General features: G+C 38.0%; 1 protein-coding gene across 3 annotated transcripts in view; it reads left to right on the top strand.

The window, feature by feature from the left end:
* The window catches only part of LOC106090504 (uncharacterized), a 196,575-nt gene extending 179,704 nt beyond the window's left edge, over nt 1-16,871 (top strand). For all 3 annotated transcript variants that reach the window (XM_013256715.2, XM_013256714.2, XM_013256716.2), the window contains 5 exons: nt 6,444-6,776; nt 6,847-7,011; nt 7,080-7,180; nt 16,143-16,308; nt 16,402-16,871. In XM_013256715.2, coding sequence (XP_013112169.1) covers nt 6,548-6,776; nt 6,847-7,011; nt 7,080-7,180; nt 16,143-16,308; nt 16,402-16,691 — 951 coding nt within the window. In that variant the 5' untranslated portion in view covers nt 6,444-6,547 and the 3' untranslated portion in view covers nt 16,692-16,871. The remainder of the gene's footprint in view (nt 1-6,443; nt 6,777-6,846; nt 7,012-7,079; nt 7,181-16,142; nt 16,309-16,401) is intronic.
* The last annotated feature ends 1,391 nt before the right edge of the window (nt 16,872-18,262 follow it).

Raw genomic sequence — 18,262 nt, 5'->3', positions numbered from 1 at the left:
GCGAAAGTTTCCCAGACCTTCAATTAAAGTCTCACAGACATTCAGGGATAGTGTCCCAGACTCTAGGGAAAGTGTCCCAAACTTACAGTTAATGGCTCCCAGACTTGAAGGAAAAGTCCTCCAGATCTCAAGAAAGTCTCCCAGACATTCAGGGAATGTGTCCTAGAGTTTCAGGGAAAGTGTTCGAGATTTTCAGGGAAAGTGTCCCAGATATTCAGTGAAAGTCTCCCAGACCTTCCATGAAAGTGTCCCAGACATTCACGGAAGGCCTTCTAGACATTTAATTAGGTCTCCGAGACTTTAAGGGAAATCCAAAAGACTTTCTTGCAAAGTGTCCCATACATTCTGAGAAAGTTTGCAATACTTTCTGGTAGAGTCTGCCAGACTTTCTGAAATAGTCTTCCAGACTCCCATCTTTGTCTTAAATCCTTTCAGAATTTCTGGGAGAGCCTCTATTGTTATAAGAAATTCGGGCTAATTTTATTCATAGTTTTGAAATATCAATTTTATGATTGAATAACACATTTCATTCCCCCCTAATGTCAATAGATAAACAGACATTATTTCTGTTTCATTTCTTTGTTTGTTCATCTTCCCGAGAAAATTAAACGCTTAGAAATAGTTGTATCATTGGAAAGTGGGTCATGTGTGAGAGCTATGACAGTGTTGGAAGGCGAGCGCAAAAATGTAGCACCGTTGTTTGTTTTAATTGTCTCTTGCCACCAACGGCAGCTACGATTATGAATGCCAACTACGTACCAACCATAACTTAATATATTATTTGGCTCATATAGCGAAGATGTAGTCTACATTGGAAAAAGTTGTGGATTCTGAGAGAAAAAAATGCAACAGTTCTTATGTTATGTTTGGAAAATGAAGTGTTTTCCAATTCCTACAACGTCAATGATAATGGCGGTAGCCATACCCAACTAATGCCAGAGGCTGTTGTAGCGGAAAACCTTGTGAGTACATTATAAGAAGAAGGGTATTCCAGACAGCAAGGCAAACCCATGACATGGTACATCTTAATGGAAAATTATACGGTTTGGAAATTTATATAGATTGGTGTGAAAATGGAAACCGTTGGAATTATATTAAAGATTTTATGTACATATATAAACATTTTTTTCATGGCGATCAATTTGTCAGTTTCTGTGAAAATGTTGTCCAAACAAAAAGTGTAGATTTTTACAGAAAATTATGAAGTTCTTAAAAATTATGAAGTTCTTACAACCTTAGATTAAAAAAAACTCGTTGGCTTTTCTAGCTTTGCTTTTGCTTTCTGGTCGTTTTTGCAACACCTCAATTTTGTTGATTTGGTTGTCATCTAGCTCACGGTCTAGGCAATTAATCTATTTTTTTTTGCTATCGATTTTTGCCTTTCCATTGAACTAAAAAATTTAAATATCTTAATATTCCAGGAATCATTAGACAATCCTTGTGTTGTCTCTTTGTCATCTGTCAGCCTTTCATTGTTCCCTATGGTCGCAGGCAACTGGGCCAAGTTAATAACATTTCTTTTATGCCATCGTTAGCTCACGTTTTCTTCAAGACATGGCCTGAACTTCATGTTTTTCCGATGTGAGCTCTCCTACCGCCAACACCACGAAATGCGCACCACTTATATTTTAATAAGCTCAACATAGCAGACTCTAAGCAAAGGAACCATCCAAGCCATGTTCCTCTAGTCGCCATTCTTGTTTGCCTTAAGCTCCCACATAACACTTTTCTTGGACAAATTTATGTCCATAGTTCTTTTTAGATGCCGGCCTCCAAGTGCTCTGTTGTTTTTCTAGTTTCTGGGTAAAAATCGTGACAAATGAAAAAGCCATTTCCACTATAAGTCCCATCAAATGAGAATGGGAAAGCAGCCGCCTGTGCAGTATGAGGCAATTGAAGGTTGCGAAGAAAATAGTACAACTCCCTAGTCGGTCGATTGATATGTTAAAGAGTTTGATTATGAAAACCAAAACAAAATGGGGGTGGCGAGAAAAAACAACAATGAATGTTTGAAAAATGTTAGATTAGATACAAAAAAATTATATTTATATTGAACAAGTAAGAAGGCGTTTAGTTCGGCCGGGCCGAACTTTGGATACCCACCAGCTCGGGTATATATGTGAACCACATTTCGTCAAAATCCAGTGAAAAATACATACCTTTTGCCCCATAGCAGCCCTATAGATATCATCCGATTTAGACCAAATGCTTATAAGTACAAATCATTGTTCACCCGAGAGATCGGTCTATATGGCAGCTATATCCAAATCTGGACCGATCTGAGCCAAATTGAAGACAAATATCGAAGGGCCCAACACAACTTATTGTCCCAAATTTCGGCGACATCGGACAATTAATGCGCTTTTTATGGGCCCAAAACCTTAAATCAAGAGATCGGTCTATATGGCAGCTATATCCAAATCTGAACCGATCAGGGCCAAATAGAAAAAAGATGTCGAAGGGCCTAAGGCAACTCACTGTCCCAAATTTCAGCAAAATCGGATAATAAATGTGGCTTTTATGGGCCTAAGACCATAAATCGGAGGATCGGTCTATATGGCAGCTATATTCAAATTTGAACCGATCTAGGCCAAATTGACGAAGGATGTCGAAAGGCTCAATGCAACTCACTGTCCCAAATTTCAGCAAAATCGGATAATAAATGTGGCTTTTATGGGCCTAAGACCATAAATCGGAGGATCGGTCTATATGGCAGCTATATTCAAATTTTGACCGATCTGCACGAAATTGACGAAGGATGTCGAAGAGCTCAACGCAACTCACTGTCCCAAATTTCAGCAAAATCGGATAATAAATGTGGCTTTTATGGACCTAAGACCATAAATCGGAGGATCGGTCTATATGGCAGCTATATCCAAATTTGAACCGATCTAGGCCAAATTGACGAACGATGTCGAAGGGCTCAACGCAACTCACTGTCCCAAATTTAAGCAAAATCTGATAATAAATGTGGCTTTTATGGGCCTAAGAGCTATATCCTATATCCAAATCTGGACCGATCAAGGCCAAATTGACGAAGAATGTTGAAGGGCCTAACACAACTCTCTGTGCCAAATTTCATCAAAATCGGATAATAAATGTGGCTTTTATGGGCCTAAGACCCTAAATCGGCGGATCGGTCTATATGGCAGCTATATCCAAATTTGGACCGATTTGGGCCAAATTGACGAAGGATGTCGAAGGGCCCAACGCAACTCACTGTCCCAAATTTCAGCAAAATCGGATAATAAATGTGGCTTTTATGGGCCTAAGACCATAAATCGGAGGATCGGTCTATATGGCAGCTATATCCAAATTTGAACCGATCTAGGCCAAATTGACGAACGATGTCGAAGGGCTCAACGCAACTCACTGTCCCAAATTTAAGCAAAATCTGATAATAAATGTGGCTTTTATGGGCCTAAGAGCTATATCCTATATCCAAATCTGGACCGATCAAGGCCAAATTGACGAAGAATGTTGAAGGGCCTAACACAACTCTCTGTGCCAAATTTCATCAAAATCGGATAATAAATGTGGCTTTTATGGGCCTAAGACCCTAATTCGGCGGATCGGTCTATATGGCAGCTATATCCAAATTTGGACCGATCTGGGCCAAATTGACGAAGGATGTCGAAGGGCCCAACGCAACTCACTGTCCCAAATTTCAGCAAAATCGGATAATAAATGTGGCTTTTATGGGCCTAAGACCCTAAATCGGCGGATCGGTCTATATGGGGGCTATATCAAGATATAATCCGATATAACTCATCTTCGAATTTAACCTGCTTATGGACAAAAAATATATCTGTGCAAAATTTCAGCTCAATATCTCTATTTTTAAAGACTGTAGCGTGATTTCAACAGACAGACGGACGGACATGTCTAGATCGTCTTAGATTTTTACGCTGATCAAGAATATATATACTTTATAGGGTCGGAAATGGATATTTCGATGTGTTGCAAACGGAATGACAAAATGAATATACCCCCATCCTTCGGTGGTGGGTATAAAAAGTTGTTTTAACGAAATGTCACAAACATTCATCAAAGAGATTTTGTGAAAGGGCGCGAAAAAAGTCAATGAAAAATGGTACGGAAGAAAATTCAATAAATTATAAAAATGGTAATGCAAAATACTTAAGTATATTTACAATAAAAATATCGTTTGCCCTCGATATCATCGGAATAAGTCAGAAACATACTTAACCTTTATTCAAATGAGCTAAAGTTGTGAGCAAGCTGGAATTTTATACTGGCACAGAGCAAATAAAAAGGGCTTCCTTTATAAAGTAGGACTCTTTAGAAAAGTCTCTCAATCTTTTAGTGGACGTCAATCTGACACTCAGGAAAAGCTTCTATGATTTTCAGGCAAAGTCTCCCTGACTTTCAAGAAAACATTCCAGACTTACAGCAAAAGTCTTCCAGACTTTCAGGGAAAAATTCCTAGACTTCCGGGAAAAGTCTGCCAGACATTCTAAAAAAAGTGCTTCAGCATCTCCCCCGCCTTTCACTGAAAGTCTCCCAGATCTTCAGAAAAAGTCGCCCAGACTTTCAGGGAAAATCTGCCAGACTTTCGAGAGAAAGCCTCCCAGAATTTCAGAGAAAGTCACTCAGACTCTCGCAAAAACTTCCCCAATTTTCAAGCAAAAGACACCAAAATTTCCACGGAAAGTCTCCCAGACTTTCGTTCAAAGTCTTTTAGACGCTCATGTAAACTCATGCAGACTTTCGAAGAAAGTCCGGCAGACTTTTGTTGCGATTCTCCTAGACTTTTACGGACAGCATCGCAGACTTTTGTGGAAAGTCTCCTAGATTTTAGTGGAAAGTCTACTAGACTTTAGTGGAAAGTCTACTAGAATTTCGTGAAAGTCTCCTAGACTTTTGTGAAAAGTCTCCTAAACTTTTGTGAAAAGTCTCCTAAACTTTTCCCAAATTTTCGTGCGAAGTCTCCAAGACTTTCGTGGAGAGTTTCCAAGACCTTATTGAAAAGTCTCCTAGACTTTCGTGGAAAGTCCCCTAGAATTTCGTGTAGTCTCCTAGACTTTCCCCGAAAGTCTCCTAGGCTTTCGCGGAACTTCTCCTAGACTTTCGCGGAAAGACTCCTTGTCCTTCGTAGAAAGTATCCTGTAATTTCTTGGAAAGTCTATTGTACCGTCGTGGAAAGTTTTCTAGACTTTTGTGGATTGTTTCCTAGGCTTTCGTGGAAGGTCTCCTAGGAAAGACCAAAAGACTTTCGCCGAAAGGCTTTCTAGGAAAGTCTCACAAACTAGAAAAATTTTCTAGACTTTCTTGGATTGCCATTTGGAATGTTTTCTTTTCCTTTTGCGAATTCTTTCTTCAAAATAGTTTTTGAGAAAATATTTCAGGTTTTTGTAGAAATTTTTCCAGAATGTCGAGGAAAGTCTCCCAGATTTCATTGATTTTTATACCCTACTCCACTACTGTGGTACAGGGCATTATAAGTATTATAATTGAATTTGTCTCTAACACCAAGAAGGAAGAGAGTTGGACCCATTGATAGGTATACCGATCGAATCAGAATCATTTTCTGATTTGATTTAGCTATGTGCGTCTGTCTGTCTGTCCATGTTAATTTGTGAACAAAGTACAGGTCGTAATTTTCATCCGATTATTTTCAAACTTGGCACAGGCATATTTTTTGGCCTAGAGACGAAGCCTATTAAAATTGGAAGAAATCGGTTCTGATTTGGATATAGCGCCCATATATATGTTCGTCCAATTTCGACTAATACTGCAATAGTATCGTCATTTCTTAACGGATTTTTACGAAATTTGGCACAAGAGCGTCTGTGAATTTGATAGAAATCGGTTCAGAAAGATAGAGAGTGCCCATATGTATCAACCGCCCGATTTCAACTTGTAGAGCATTTGCAAGCGCATATATCAACCAATCTTCTGAAAACTTTACAATACGCTTTCTTCTACGACTACCACAAAACAAGCGGATTTTGGTCGAAATCGGTTTTGATTTGGATATAGCTCCTATATATCTGATCGCCCGATTTGGACTGATACTGCAATAATATAATCATTTGTAAACCGATTCACATGAATGTCGGAGGTCATAAGGGAATCCTTTGCTGTTGAATTTCATAGAAATCGGTTCATATTCAGATATAGCCCCCATATATATGTGTTTTACCCGACCTTCACTCTTAGAGCCTTTCTCACCTTATTTCTCAACAGATTTTTTCTACATTTTGCCCAATGTCTTTTTCTAAAATTTTAACTGTGTATACTAATTTTGGTTAAAATCTGTTAAGATTAAGTTATAGTTCTCATAAATATTTTCGCCCGATTTTGACTAATATTGCAATAATTTGGTCATTTGTTAACCGATCCTCACAAAGTTGGCCCTTACTTTTTTTTTAATTTCACCTTATGTTAATTATTCATTAAAATTTTTTTACTTATTTCAGCCTTTGATCTCCCTTTAAAACACCAAAATAATCACGAAAATATTACGATCATCGAGTAGTGTCTCTATTGGCTCCCAGTCTACTATGGTGATCGACCATAAAAAATGGCCAAATCGAAAATTGCTCTCTATGCTGCCGGTGTAACTTGTCTGGGATTCATTTGCTTCGCCTTAGCCTCTGCAGCCGTGGGCATACCCATTTGGGGTTACTATGATTCACAATCGGGTGGATATGATTTCGATCATGGCTACTTTGGACCTTTTAAAGTTTGCAAACAATTGGCCTACAACAGGGAGAAGTGTGGCAATGATGTATCGAAATTTCGTTTATCATGTAAGTTTTGATAGAACAGTCAACCACCTTATTTTGCAATAACTGAGAAAAATGCGTTTTGTTATTTCAGCGGCCATTTTCATAAGCGGCATTATGGCTGTGCTAAGCTCCTCGGCCTTGGGCCTCTTTTGTATATTGTCTGTTATACAGATTGCTATGATTTCGTCGCGCGAAAAGGTTGTTATGTCTTATGCCGGTTTGGTTATGACAAAAATGGTTTTGGCTTTAGTAGCTGGTAAGTGGAGCTGAAGTATTTCTGTGTTTAGAATTGGTTGTTATTAATTTTTACTTGGTTTTGTTTAGGTATTTTGGCGTTGGTGGCCACCGTCATGTTTGCTGTACAAATTGATGAATCGGAAAAATATGGTTTCCGCGTATCCAGAGGAATATCTTTCTATTTACAGGTATAGCCAATTTGAACAAAAACTAGTTTATCACCCAAGTCATCTAAGTGGAAAACAACAAGTAAAAGCGTGCTAAGTTCGGCCGGGCCGAATCTTATATACCCTCCACCATGGATCGCATATGTCGAGTTCTTTTCCCGGCATCTCTTCTTAGGCAAAAAAAGGATACAAGAAAAGATTTGCTCTGCTATTAGAGCGATATCAAGATATGGTCCGGTTTGGACCACAATTAAATTATATGTTGGAGACCTGTGTAAAATATCAGCCAATTCGAATAAGAATTGCGCCCTTTGTGGGCTCAAGAAGTAAAATAGAGAGATCGATTTATATGGGAGCTATATCAGGCTATAAACCGATTCAGACCATAATAAACACGTATGTTAATGGTCATGAGAGAATCCGTCGTACAAAATTTCAGGCAAATCGGATAATAATTGCGACCTCTAGAGGCTCAAGAAGTCAAGACCCAAGATCGGTTTATATGACAGCTATATCAGGTTATGAACCGATTTGAACCATACTTGGCACAGTTGTTGAATATCGTAACAAAACACGTCGTGCAAAATTTCATTCCAATCGGATAAGAATTGCGCACTCTAGAGGCTCAAGAAGTCAAGACCCAAGATCGGTTTATATGGCAGCTGTATCAGGTTATGGACCGATTTGAACCATACTTGGCACAGTTGTTGGATGTCATAAAAAAACACGTCGTGCAAAATTTCATTCCAATCGGATAAGAATTGCGCACTCTAGAGGCTCAAGAAGTCAAGACCCAAGATCGGTTTATATGGCAGCTATATCAGTTTATGGACCGATTTGAACCATACTTATCACAGTTGTTAGATGTCATAACAAAACACGTCGTGCAAAATTTCATCCCAATCGGATAAGAATTGCGCACTCTAGAGGCTCAAGAAGTCAAGACCCAAGATCGGTTTATATGGCAGCTATATCAAAACATGGACCGATATGGCCCATTTACAATACCAACCGACCTACACTAATAAGAAGTATTTGTGCAAAATTTCAAGCGCCTAGCTTAACTCCTTCGGAAGTTAGCGTGCTTTCGACAGACAGACGGACGGACGGACGGACGGACGGACGGACGGACGGACGGACAGACGGACGGACATGGCTAGATCGACATAAAATTTCACGACGATCAAGAATATATATACTTTATGGGGTCTCAGACGAATATTTCGAGTAGTTACAAACAGAATGACGAAATTAGTATACCCCCCATCTTATGGTGGAGGGTATAAAAACTTCTATAGTATGGCTGACACAGAGTGAGAAAAGTCAAAAACCCGAAAATGCACCATTTGGTGCTTCTTTTTTTTTGGAAAATTTAAGGGTCTAATTTATTTGTTTTTTTATCAAGTATAAATATTCTGTAAGTTTCCGGTTTCGTAGTATTACCATTTTCAAATTATAGCAACTATTGAAAAAAAAACGCCATAATAAAAAAGAACATTTAACTCAAACAAGTAAGAAGGCGTTAAGTTCGGCCGGGCCGAACTTTGGATACCCACCACCTCGGGTATATATGTGAACCACATTTCGTCAAAATCCAGTGAAAAATGCATACCTTATGCAGCATAGCAGCTCTATAGATATCATCTGATTTAGACCTAATGCTTATAAGTACATGTCATTGTTCAACCGAGAAATCGGTCTATATGGCAGCTATATCCAAATCTTGACCGATCTGAGCCAAATTGAAGATAAATATCGAAGGGCCCAACACAAGTCATTGTCCCAAATTTCGGCGACATCGGACAATAAATGCGCTTTTTATGGGCCCATAACCTTAAATCGAGAGATCGGTTTATATGGTAGCTATATCCAAATCTGAACCGATCAGGGCCAAATAGAAGAAAGATGTCGAAGGGCCTAAGGCAACTCACTGTCCCAAATTTCAGCAAAATCGGATAATAAATGTGGCTTTTATGGGCCTAAGACCATAAATCGGAGGATCGGTCTATATGGCAGCTATATCCAAATTTGGACCGATCTGAGCCAAATTGACGAAGGATATCGAAGGGCTCAACGCAACTCACTGTCCCAAATTTCAGCAAAATCGGATAATAAATGTGGCTTTTATGGTCCTAAGACCATAAATCGGAGCATCGGTCTATATGGCAGCTATATCCAAATTTGGACCGATCTCCAAATTGACGAAGGATGTCGAAGGGCTCAACGCAACTCACTGTCCCAAATTTCAGCAAAATCGGATAATAAATGTGGCTTTTATGCGCCTAAGACCATAAATCTGAGGATCGGTCTATATGGCAGCTATATCCAAATTTGGACCGATCTGAGCCAAATTGACGAAGGATGTCGAAGGGCCCAACGCAACTCACTGTCCCAAATTTCAGCAAAATCGGATAATAAATGTGGCTTTTATGGGGCTAAGACCCTAAATCTGAGGATCGGTCTATATGGCAGCTATATCCAAATTTGGACCGATCTGGGCCAAATTGACGAAGGATGTCGAAGGGCCCAACGCAACTCACTGTCCCAAATTTCAGCAAAATCGGATAATAAATGTGGCTTTTATGGGCCTAAGACCATAAATCGGAGGATCGGTCTAAATGGCAGCTATATCCAAATCTGGACCGATCTGGGCCAAATTGACGAAGGATGTCGAAGGGCCCAACGCAACTCACTGTCCCAAATTTCAGCAAAATCGGATAATAAATGTGGCTTTTATGGGGCTAAGACCCTAAATCTGAGGATCGGCCTATATGGCAGCTATATCCAAATTTGGACCGATCTGCGCCAAATTGACGAAGGATGTCGAAGGGCTCAACGCAACTCACTGTCCCAAATTTCAGCAAAATCGGATAATAAATGTGGCTTTTATGGGCCTAAGACCATAAATCGGAGGATCGGTCTAAATGGCAGCTATATCCAAATCTGGACCGATCTGGGCCAAATTGACGAAGGATGTCGAAGGGCCCAACGCAACTCACTGTCCCAAATTTCAGCAAAATCGGATAACAAATGTGGCTTTTATGGGCCTAAGACCCTAAATCGGCGGATCGGTCTATATGGGGGCTATATCAAGATATAGTCCGATATAGCCCATCTTCGAACTTAACCTGCTTATGGACAAAAAAGAATCTGTGCAAAATTTCAGCTCAATATCTCAATTTTTAAAGACTGTAGCGTGATTTCAACGGACAGACGGACAGACATGTCTAGATCGTCTTAGATTTTTACGCTGATCAAGAATATATATACTTTATAGGGTCGGAAATGGATATTTCGATGTGTTGCAAACGGAATGACAAAATGTATTCATTTTGTATTCCTTCGGTGGTGGGTATAAAAATATGATATTTTTATACCTACCACCATAGGATGGGGGTATACAAATCTAGTCATTTCGTTTGCAACACATCGCAATATCAGTTTCCGACCCTACAAAGTATATATGTATATTACTAATCGTCGTAAAATTCTATGGCGATTTAACGATGTCCGTGTGTTTGTCCGTCTGTCCGTCCGTCTGTTGTAATCACTCTACAGCCTTCAAAAATTGAGATATTGAGCTGAAATTTGGCACAGATATGTCTTTATGATGCACGCTGGTTGAGTTCTTGAACGGGCCAAATCATACCATATTTGGATATAGCTGCTTTATAGACCGATCTGCCGATAATGAGCATAATGCCCATAAATGCTTTATTTTTTATCCGATTTCGCTGAAATTTGAAACAGTGAGTTATTTTAAGCCTCCCGACATCTGACCTATACATGGTTAAGATCGGACTATATTTGCATATAGCTGCCATAAAGATCGATCTCTTGATAAAGGGTCTGATGCCCATAAAACTTTGTTTTTTATCCGATTTCGCTGAAGTTTGAAACATTGAGTAGATTTAGACCTCATTACATCGAATCCAAATATGGTTCAGATCGGACTATTTTTAGATATAGCTGCCACGTAGACCGATTTGCCGATAAGGGGTCTAAAACCCATATAACCCAAACGCCATCTGACCCAATTTTGTAAAGATCGGACTGTATTTAGATATAGTTGTTATATAGATCGATATGCCGATGAGGGGTCTGAAGCTCATAAAAGCTTTACTTAGTACCCGATTTCGTTGAAATTTGAAATAGTGAGTTATTGTAAGCCTCCCGACATCCGACCCAAATATGAGTCAGATCGGACTATATAAATATAGTAGTCATATATACCGATCTTCCAATTTAGGGTCTTAATCCCATAAAAAGCTGATTTATTGTTTGAAAATGTTACTTATATATGATCGAGACCAGCCCCTATTAAGATATAACTACGGATATAGTAGTGGAGTTATTATAAAATAGGATAATTATTATATCCTTTTTTAATTTGGTTCAGATCGGTCCAGATTTGGTTATAAGTATTATATAAATCAGTATCACGATTTGAAGTCTTGGTCCTATAAAAGCGCATTTATTATTCGATTTCAGTTTATATTTGGATATAGCTGCCAAAAAGACCAAAATTAAACAGTGACTTATATTTATTAGACCAATCAATGTCCGTGCCTAATTTGGGTGCATAAGTTATCCAAATTTCACCGGATTGAGACGAAAGGGGGTTTACATATATACCCGAGGTGGTGGGTATCCAAAGTTCGGGCCGGCCGAACTAAATGCCTTTTTACTTGTTGAGATTTAAAAACACTATTGGATTGTACACAGAAACCCCTATTAGAAAATAACTCAAAAGTTCGCCAGGGTTGCCACACACTGCGAAAATGGTAAAAATTCATTTATTTAATTTTTGCGAAATTGCAGCAAAGGGAAACATTTGCCCTTGTTCGAGGCTTAAAATTCTGTACGAAAAAGTGTATTAGAATTTTAAAACAATAACAACTTTGGTAAAAAACTTCAAACTTAAAAAAATATATAAATAAGATATTTTGTATGTTTCGAAACGCTATTGGATTGTAGACGGAAGAACCTCCATAGAAAAATTATATATAGATTAAGAATTTTAACTCCACATATAAGCTGGATTGTGAACACAGATAAATGAGAAATATCTAAGAACATGCCGCAAGCAGAATTCTGCTTTCATTGGCATGAATTTCCTTAATATGCATCATTTCCTCTCTGGTGAAGAGGTTCGGCAGTCTAAACTTCCAATATGTGTATCTTTCTTTTTTATACCCTCCACCATAAGATGGGGGGTATACTAATTTCGTCATTCTGTTTGTAACTACTCGAAATATTCGTCTGAGACCCCATAAAGTATATATATTCTTGATCGTCGTGACATTTTATGTCGATCTAGCCATGTCCGTCCGTCCGTCCGTCCGTCTGTCTGTCGAAAGCACGCTAACTTCCGAAGGAGTAAAGCTAGCCGCTTGAAATTTTGCACAAATATTTCTTATTAGTGTAGGTCGGTTGGTATTGTAAATGGGCCATATCGGTCCATGTTTTGATATAGCTGCCATATAAACCGATCTTGGGTCTTGATTTCTTGCGCCTGTAGAGTGCGCAATTCTTATCCGATCAGAATGAAATTTTGCATGACGTGTTTCGTTATGATATCCAACAACTGTGCCAAGTATGGTTCAAATCGGTCCATAACCTGATATAGCTGCCATATAAACCGATCTTGGGTCTTGACTTCTTGAGCCTCTAGCGTGCGCAATTCTTATCCGATTGGAATTAAATTTCGCACGACGTGTTTTGTTATGATATCCAACAACTGTGCCAAGTATGGTTCAAATCGGTCCATAACCTGATATAGCTGCCATATAAACCGATCTTGGGTCTTGACTTCTTGACCCTATAGAGGGCGCAATTCTTATCCGATTGGAATTAAATTTCGCACGACGTGTTTTGTTATGATACCCAACAACTGTGCCAAGTATGGTTCAAATCGGTCCATAACCTGATATAGCTGCCATATAAACCGATCTTGGGTCTTGACTTCTTGAGCCTCTAGAAGGCGCAATTCTTATCCGAATGGAATGAATTTTTGCACGTAGTATTTCGTTATGATATCCAACAACTGTGCCAAGTATGGTTGAAATCGGTCCATAACCTGATATAGCTGTCATATAAACAGATCTGGGGATTTGACTTCTTGAGCTTCTAGAGGGCGCAATTCCTATCCGATTTGGCTGAAATTTTGCATGACGTATTTTATTTTTAATTTCAACAACTGTGTCAAATAAGGTTCAAATCGGTTCATAACCTGATATAGCTGCCATATAAACCGATCTGGGATCTTGACTTCTTGACCCCTAGAGGTCGCAATTATTATCCGATATGCCTGAAATTTTGTACGACGGATCCTCTCATGACCATCAACAAACGTGTTTATTATGGTCTGAATCGGTCTATAGCCCGATACAGATCCCATATAAATCGTTCTCTCTATTTTATTTCGTGAGCCCCAATGGGCGCAATTCTTATACGAATTGGCTGACATTTTACACAGGTCTCCAACATATAATTTAATTGTGGTCCGAACCGGAATATATCTTGATATCGTTTTAATAGCAGAGCAACTCTTTTCTTATATCCTTTTTTGCCTAAGAAGAGATGCTGGGAAAAGAACTCGACAAATGCGATCCATGGTGGAGGGTATATAAGATTCGGCCCGGCCGAACTTAGCACGCTTTTACTTGTTTTATTTTTATTTTTTTTTTGCTATAAATATGTTTTGTTTTTTAATTTTTCGGCAGAGTTGCTAGCTTTAAAAAAAAAAACAAAATAATTGTCAAAACCTATAAGCTTGACATTTGTTGTTCTGTTATTTGAATCCTGTTTGTTGAACGTATCATTTAAGGGAACTTCTTAAAAACTAGGGGGGTATACTAACCAGGGATTCGGAACGGAGCAGGCCTATTTTTTCCGGAGAGGGAGCGAAATTTGCTGAACCCGGAGCGGAGCAGTTTCCAATCTCAAAATGACCGCGAGTTGTACTAAGCCCCCGATATCTGAACCTAGAATGGTCCATGTCGGGCCATAATTAGATATAAGATACCTACCGATTTAAGGGTGCGTTTATCACCCGATTTTGTTGAAATTTAGAACAGAGGGCCGAATATTTTATATGGAGCGATCTGCCAATTAAGGGTCTTAAACGTATAAAAGCCCAATTTGTTACCCGATTTCACCTATTTGGTCACTAGGCCTCTCGTTGTCCGACCTCAACACAGTCGGACAACGCTGTATTCTAGGTCGATCTGCCATAAAAGTGCTATTTGTTACCCGATTTCGATGAAATTTCAAACAGATAGTCGCACTGGGCCTCTCATTGGGTCTTATTCAGGGTCTTAAGCCCATAAAAACCGTATTTTCCTATTTCGATGAAATTTAGAGCAATGAATTGGACTAGATTTCCTGTTGGCCGAACCAAATTTGGTCCACATTGGACCATGCTTTGATATACATTTGGAACAGGGATATCCGAACCGTGTAGCTCCTCATTTATAACTTAATTTCCTTGAAGTTTTAAACTGGGTGGTGGTGGGTATCCAAAGTTCGGTACGGCCGAAATTAATGCGTTTTTACTTTACTTCTTAAAATATGGCAAGGAATTGATTAAGAAGTAAAGTCGGATGATTTGTTTTGTATAGGAGCGATGGACACGCATTCAGACCATAATTGGATACATATTGATGTTGTAAACGTAATGACAAAATTAATATATGACTTCATAGAGCACGGTCTGTATGAGAAGAAAATTTAAAAATAAATACCAATGGAGCGGGAGCGGAGCGGAGCGAAAAAAGATTGCCGAAGCTTGAGTGGAGTGGAGCGGAAAAAGGTATCCGCTCCGGATCCCTGATACTAACATCGTCATTCCGTTTGTAACACATTGCAATATTGGTTTAAGACCCCATTAAGTATATCTATTATTGATCACCATGACAATTCCAGTCGAGATAGCCGTATCTGTCCGACCGTTTGTGGAAAGCTCGATAACTTTCGAAGGAGTTTGAAATTTTGCACAAATACTTATTAGTTTAGGTGGGTTGGGATTGTAAATGGGCCATATCGGTCCATATTTAGATATAACTCCCATACAAACCGATCTCCCGATTTCTTGAGCCTCTAGAGGGCGTAATTCTTATTTGATTTGTCTGAAACGGCTATTTCTATGACCTCCAATATGCGTGTAAATTTAGGTCTGAATCGGTCTTAAACCTAATAAAGCTCCCATATAAACCGATCTCCCCATAATACTTCTTTAACCTGGAGAGGATGTAATTATCATTCGATGTGGCTGAAATGGTGCACAGTGACCCACAACATACGTATCAGATATGGTCTGAATCTGTTCATAATCTGATGTAGTTTCCATATAAACCGATCTCCGGATCATACTTCTTGAGCCTGTAGAGAGCGCAATTCTTATCCGATATGGCTAAAATTTTGCGCTATAATCTTTACTATGACCTCAAATATACGGTTTGGATCCGTCCATAACTTGATATAGCTTCTATATAAAACGATGTCCCGATTATCTTGAGCCTCTAGAGGGAGCAATTCTTTTCCAATGTGGCTCATATTTTGCACTATAACTTTTTCTATAACCACGAAAATACTTGTCAAATGTGAGCGAAATCGGTCATAACCCTGATATAGCTTCCGTATAAACCGTTCCTCCGATTATACTTCATTAGTCTCTAGCAAAAAAAATCAATATTTGCGTTTTTGACTTTTTCTTCGAGAGTAGCAACCCTAGCAAATGTTTGAATGTACCATTTAATGAAGGCTTTTGAGTAATTGGGAGTTTGTGCATTTTCAAATTATCTCGATTTTTTAGTTAAATATGCAGTTCTTAGTTTAAGCTCTTGTTCTCAAAAGTTACCGATGTTTACGATGTTTAATGTATAACACCCATTCGCTATTATAGCATTAAACTGTATACTTCATGTAGAAATTTTTCTTTGTAAAAAAAGTTTAAGGTATTGATTATCTTGCTGTTTTCCAGATTGTTGTTATTGTCTTAAGCATAGGCCTATTTGTTTTGGCCTTATATGATGTCCTTTATTCCAAACGTCCGGGGGGAGATCCCACCATGATGATAGATGCTGCTTCTCCTTCATCAGCGACAACGATAAATAATCCAGGCTTTAAGGAGCCTAAAACTAAAAATGGTAAATTTAGGTTTAAACAAATTTTAGAAACTTTAAAATTTCACATTGCTTTCCGATTGAATGAATTTAAAATTTTTTTCATTTTTCTTACAGGAATTTCCGTTACCGATGCTTCAGGCAAACCATATGCGGGTATACGCAATGGTTCGGGAAGTGTGGCCTCCATGAGTACCATGGTGACCAGTGTATCGAATGGTTCCACGGTGGAATCAGTAACCAGATCTCCTCTGCGATCGAGTCTTAAGAAACCTCGACCTTTACCCGATCCAACTTTGGGCATACAAAATCCAGGCTATTCGGGTTCAGGCAATTCACCGCCTCCCATGCGTCGAAATGGAAGTGTGAAAAAGGTTCGCATTCAAACCCACAGTACGGAAGTTTAGTTTAGTGGGGGGACCAATTGCCCAAAAAGAGGCCTAGGTATAGAAACATAAAAGCATAGAATTAGTTTTTTTTTAATTGTTTTTAAAATGTTTCATTAAAGACTGTGTACAGAGAAGTATAACAAAATAACTTTTTCCGATTAGAAACAAAGAATAAGAATCCCACAGTGGTTTCTCAAAATAAAGATTTCATATATATATATATATATATATATATATATATATATATATATATATAATTGTTTTAACTAAATTTGTATAAGATTATCTATATAAGAATAATACTTAAATATTATGTTGTTAATTAAGTATTTAAGCATAGATATATTTAGTATTTATTAAGTGCGTATGTATGTATTTGTCTTCCAGCAAATTTCAAAATTTTAAATTTTCGAAAATTACAGAATTTGGAAAAAGTAACAAAGCATTATTAAGAGAAAAGAAACAACTTGAAGAAATCAAAAAATCTGTATCTCAGAAAACCACCTTTCTTTTCTTCATAAAATGGTTCCTCTTTAAGCTGTTTGTATTGAAATTAGAATTTTGTTTAAATATATTATTTGTTAACAAATGTATATCACAAAAAATGTATTGGAATATTTTGATGGGGTCCCACATAGTTTTAAGCAGCTTAATTCTCTTTTATAACAGAAATAAATCTTTGGGATATGGAAACTTTGGTCTTTCTAGCTCAAATTTATCATACTATTGTACATACATATGTATATTTAAAAAAATCCAGGTGATTTCGAAATTGCTATAACTTTGTCAAATCTTCAATCTTTGAAGATCTGACGGCAAACCTGGCTTGCAAATTCTAAAAGGAATTATTTGCCAAAAAGGTTTTTCAAAAATTTTCACTTTAATATGTTTTGCAATTTTCAATTTTCGAAGCCCCAAAAGTAAAGCTAGTGGCTTAAAATACTATTTAATGCAATCCCAAGTGGTTTTCTTTAAGAAACAAGCTCATTATCGATTTTTTATTGTGGTACAATTCGAAAAATCCTTGCTAATTCAAAATTGCTGTGCATCCTTCATTCCTTGAGATTTCGAAATATGTTGGAAACCCTGGACTCCTAATTTCAAGTAGAATCATTTGGTTGATATGTTTTCCAAAAATTTTAAATTTTATATTTTTTGGCATCTTTCGATCCTTTGAAAATTTTCTATTTTCGAAACCCCAACTTTTTTTCAGTTAAGGACACAGAAGTGGAGTACATGGATTAAAATACTAATTGATGCTATACCCAAGGGTTTTCTTCAAAAAAGAAGCCCAAAATCGCAATATTTTGTACCTAAGTTCAAATAATCAGAGTACGTTCGAAAATGCAGTAACTGGTTGAAATCTTCGAACTTCGAAGAACTGATGGCAACCCTAGATTGCAAATTCGAAGAGAAATCATTTGTTAAAACCGATTTCACCAACGTTTTCCGAAAAATTTCACTTTGATATTTTTGGCATTTGTCGAGCAAGGGGGTCTTGAAAAATGTAAAGCTTCGAATCCCCAAACATATTAGAGTTAAGGACACAGAAAGGAAGTGTGTGGTGCAAAAAGACCATTTATCGCAAT

Source organism: Stomoxys calcitrans, chromosome 1 (assembly GCF_963082655.1).
Source record: "Stomoxys calcitrans chromosome 1, idStoCalc2.1, whole genome shotgun sequence".
In the NCBI taxonomy this organism is placed as follows: domain Eukaryota; kingdom Metazoa; phylum Arthropoda; class Insecta; order Diptera; family Muscidae; genus Stomoxys; species Stomoxys calcitrans.
This window is presented reverse-complemented; position numbering and strand designations above follow the sequence as displayed.